Source organism: Eurypyga helias, unplaced genomic scaffold, assembly GCF_000690775.1.
Source record: "Eurypyga helias isolate BGI_N326 unplaced genomic scaffold, ASM69077v1 scaffold12860, whole genome shotgun sequence".
Taxonomy (NCBI): Eukaryota; Metazoa; Chordata; class Aves; order Eurypygiformes; family Eurypygidae; genus Eurypyga; species Eurypyga helias.
In genome coordinates, this window is record NW_010225161.1 from 132,839 (window position 1) to 137,092 (window position 4,254).

The 4,254-nt window shown below is 38.5% G+C and overlaps 1 protein-coding gene across 1 annotated transcript; it reads left to right on the top strand.

Moving 5' to 3' along the window:
- The first annotated feature begins 2,252 nt into the window (after positions 1–2,252).
- On the top strand, positions 2,253–2,780 carry LOC104507185 (chromosome unknown open reading frame, human C12orf74). Its single transcript, XM_010148394.1, has one exon. It carries the CDS (start codon positions 2,253–2,255, stop codon positions 2,778–2,780), a length of 528 nt encoding a protein of 175 aa, XP_010146696.1.
- The last annotated feature ends 1,474 nt before the right edge of the window (positions 2,781–4,254 follow it).

Here is a 4,254-nt window from a genome sequence, read left to right on the forward strand (position 1 = left end):
TCTCTTGCCAAGCCTTATCAACGTGAAAAGTACAAAAAAAAAGAATTATAAAGGGAATGAAGTTTAATAAAACATATGGATCATGTTACCTTTTGTAAACGAGCATTGATCCTGAAGCCACTTCCGTCTGACCTGATAAACAAATCCCCTAGAAACAAATCTACACTTACAAGAAGAAAAACTAGTTCCCTATACCAGCATTCAGTAAGGAGGCTTTAAAAGAGGAAACGCTATTGCTAAGCCTATATCAGTTAATCAAGCTTTAGTTGAAAATTTTACTTAATTGCAAATGAAAAGGGTATGACATACTTGAATCTTCACCTGGCTACCTTGGTAAGTTTAACCATATTCAGTAATTTTTCTGCAGGTGTGTGGCGTATTTCTCCACTTTTTTAAACAATGTGTTTTCTTTATAAATATTTTGCTGCTGAGAGATTCTACTCATAACATTAATTCATAAGTACTCATAAATTTTAGCTTATTAAAAGAAAGCTTGGTAAACCAATTTTTAATCATATTTTTAATATAAAACTTCCATGAAAATATTTTGATAATATTTCTTATTTATGCAGCAGAACTCTATTTGCATTAATATCTGGAAGCTCCATGCTGAGTTGCAAAATTCTGCAATGGGAAAGAGGCGATTATTAAAAAAACAACAAATTTTTAAAAAAGGCAAAAAACTCCTGGCCAAACAATGATCAGTCTTTCATTATGTAGCTTAGATGTCATTGTACTTCACAAAATAAAAGTCTTGAGAGTTTAAAAAGCAGTAACAGCAAATCTCACAGCAATGGTATTTAATCATATCTTTGCTCAGAAGTGGAAAATAGTAATAATTTTTCATTCTTGTCATGCATGATGTATCTTAAATGTGATTTTTAGTGCTTGTCCATTTTAATAAGCATGTGTTAATTAGCCTTTATCTATTAAAGAGGAATGAATAGATGCTAATACATTTGTGACTATTCACTACAGTTTTGAAGGAAGACATTTACATCATAAAGATATGCTTTTTCTTCCTGTAAACATCTGAATGATTGTCTCCTAACGGCTGAAGAGTTTGTAAAAAGCAATACTTTGAACTACTAAACTTGATGAAATAATTTCTTTCTAATCACTTTATAAATCAATTTGATGGAACTATATGATTAGACCAGAATCTTATTCAATATGTGACATTCAATAGCTCAAGGAAAAAGTAAACATATGTTCGAATAAACTCATTCTAATAAAGAAAAATGCTCAAAGAAGCCAGCAATCATGAACAGTTTCAAGATTCCTCTTAGCAAACAAAGAAGCTGAATTAAAGAGGTTGAATTAATAATATTCAGTTATAACTTGGAAAGTCAGTCTGGTTTTTGAGAGACTGGTTATCAAGATACTTTAAAACAGAGCTTCATGAATCACAGAACATAAGATTATTTACTGACCACTCAACAGATCAGTTTCTAGATAAATTACTTAGATAAACTGTTGCCTTCATTATTTGATTGCAATGTACGCATAATATTTACTGCAAAATACTTTTCCTAGATTAGACTCACCTTACATAAATGTTAAATTGTATTTGCTTAAGCACTCAGCAAGTAATTAATATTTGTACATAAACGATTTTGCAACAAGTAGGAGTCCTGAGAGCTAGTGGCTTCATTTTTATCCCATGTACAGCAGTACTGCAATCTCACTTATTGATGGGGGAGTGGCAACAGGAAATTAGGCAGCTGCAGTACCAGATGAGCAGAGTTCCTAATTACACAGTTAGTCTTTACCATCTAATCAGTTCTGCTGACAGATGCTGACACCACTTGCACACTCAAAGTCAGTAGCTGTTTAAAACAGCTTGCCGGAATAGGGTCCTGAAGCTGTTGAAACCTGCATTTAAGCAGGCTTCAAAGTGCAGGCAATCGTTTCGGTAGTAGTGCACATATCTACATTATTTTGTTTACATTTTTTTTTCTATGGGCATATCCTCCTATATAAAAACACATACGGCAAGTTTCTAAGAACCTTTCTGTTCACGTGTCCCAGGTACGCAAAGCTATAATTCTTCATGCTGCAAATAAAGAATGCAACAACCAAGCTCTGATTATTCTCCAGACCTGGTCAAAGAAACCTGCAGCAGTGTGGAACTTCTAAACAGGGAAACTGAGCTTCATAAAGAAAATGTTACTTTGGCTGGAAGCAGCATTCCAGAAGACAACTTCAGTCCATGTGAAACACAGGTGATATCCTTTTGTATGGACACCACCATGCCCCCAGGCGACTCCATTAGAAGACGAGGTTATACAGGGTCTTCCCTTCTGAAGCTTCCCACAGAGGAGTGCGTTGGGAGTGATCCTGCACCTCTCCAGTTTGACCGGCATGCTTTGGCCAGAATTTCCACTTCTCCAACTCTAAGGCGTCTAAGGATGGCCTCTGCCTCACTGTCATTTCAGGACTGCTCTGACACAGCTCAGCTGGGGAGTCAAAAGGAATACACTGGCTCTCTTCACCACATTTGTAAGAGTCCACCTCGGTGCAGTCCAGCCTCCTCACTGTCATTGCCTTCTTGTGTCCACGCAAAATTACTGTCTTCCAAAGCCAAGTCTGAAACAACTATAGCAGCTCCAGAGTCTGCCAGTCCCAGATCAAAGCCTCCAAGCCAAACAGATCCTCTCATCAATGGCAGTCCCAACAAGACACACCAAAATCCTTGGAGAGCCAACTCTGCTACGCTGCCTAGGAGACTCCCCAGTCCTAAACCACAGGAGGGTGTCCAGGTAAGAGGAATAGGATGACGCAGCCTCCTTTTCAGCATAGGTCCATCATGGTCCAGTGCACAAATAAAGCCACAGGTCTTAACCTGAACTGCAACCTGGCCCTAGTTCCTTTGATACAAGAGACCAACTTCTACTCTTATCAGGAAGGGAGATTTTTTCCTTCCAAATCAGCAAGAGGTAATGGTTCCAGCCTTAACTCTTGGTGACTAGGTTGGTCTGGTCTGCTTCCGCGCATGGCCACCCTTTCCCACCTCTGTCCATCTGTCCATTCACCCTGGTAGACCAGTATAACTGTCTGTGGCGTTACGAAAAACAAGACTAAGTAATTTATCCAGTTCTGGTTTGGGTTTTAGAAGATTATTTTATTTCTGGGGTCCTTGGGCTGGGTTCTTCCTAAGCCAGGGCATTTATGTCTTCTGTTTTACCAAATAGCATTACTAACCCCAACAAAACCAAGAATGAAGTCTCTCAAGATGGTTGAGCCAAATTTAAGATTTGCTACTACCAATGGAAGAGGTCCCATTCCCTTTCTTTACTTCCATACCTAGCTGTGCCACTCACTAACCTCCTCCATTTTTATGTTCAGCCCCATAAATGAAACAATTGTGCAATCTTTCCTGAAAAAAAAAAAAAAAAAAGCAGTGCAGGTCCAGTGAGTGCCAGGGTCAGTAAAGAGAAATAAGCAAGGGAGAAGCTAGCCCTCCATCTTTCCCTGGCAGCAAACTACCATTCAGCTATCCCCCATAACTTCAGCCCAAGGAGAAAAGGAAAGGCACTGCTTAAGCCAGGTTTTGCTCCTAAATCTACCCTCAAAGACATTACATTACTTGCACAGGCAGTTAAATTCAGACATATGCTTGACTCCATCCTCATGCAAACACATTTCACTGAATGTGTATGCTATCAAATAGGTGTATAGCTCTTTACTAACCAGTTAGTTTTCTGCCACAGGGCCAAAAGCTGTATTTTTGGTCCCCTTCAAATATAGAAAACATTCTGGATAGCAAATGAGTTCTCCTTTCTCCAGGACAGAGAAATAATTAGCCAACATTTATGTAGTACATTTCTCTTTACAAATGAGTAGTTTCACAAAATAGTACTGCTTGCTTGCTTGCTTTCTGACCAAGTAACAAGAATCTCTCTCTTTCTTTTAGAGGAGTGGATTGCCTATACAAAGGTATGCAAATATTTTGTTTTATCTTATTCTAAGCTTCCCTACTCTACATTTTTAATGAATCTGCTTCACTCTAAGACAAAACTGAACAGTGAGGGATGTATGTGTAACTCTAATTTGTCAAGTTGCTTTGTGAAATGCCTGTCATCAGCTTGTTAAACTAAACTTTTTAATGAGATTTTCTTTCAAAGGTGGCCCTCTCCCTGACATGTTTAGCTGTATTTCACGCAATATTTCAGTGGGACCATCGGAGAGCTCTGCACTAGGAACTAGATGCCAAACGGTCTGGCTGTTTGGATTAGCCGTGTCAAATTTCAG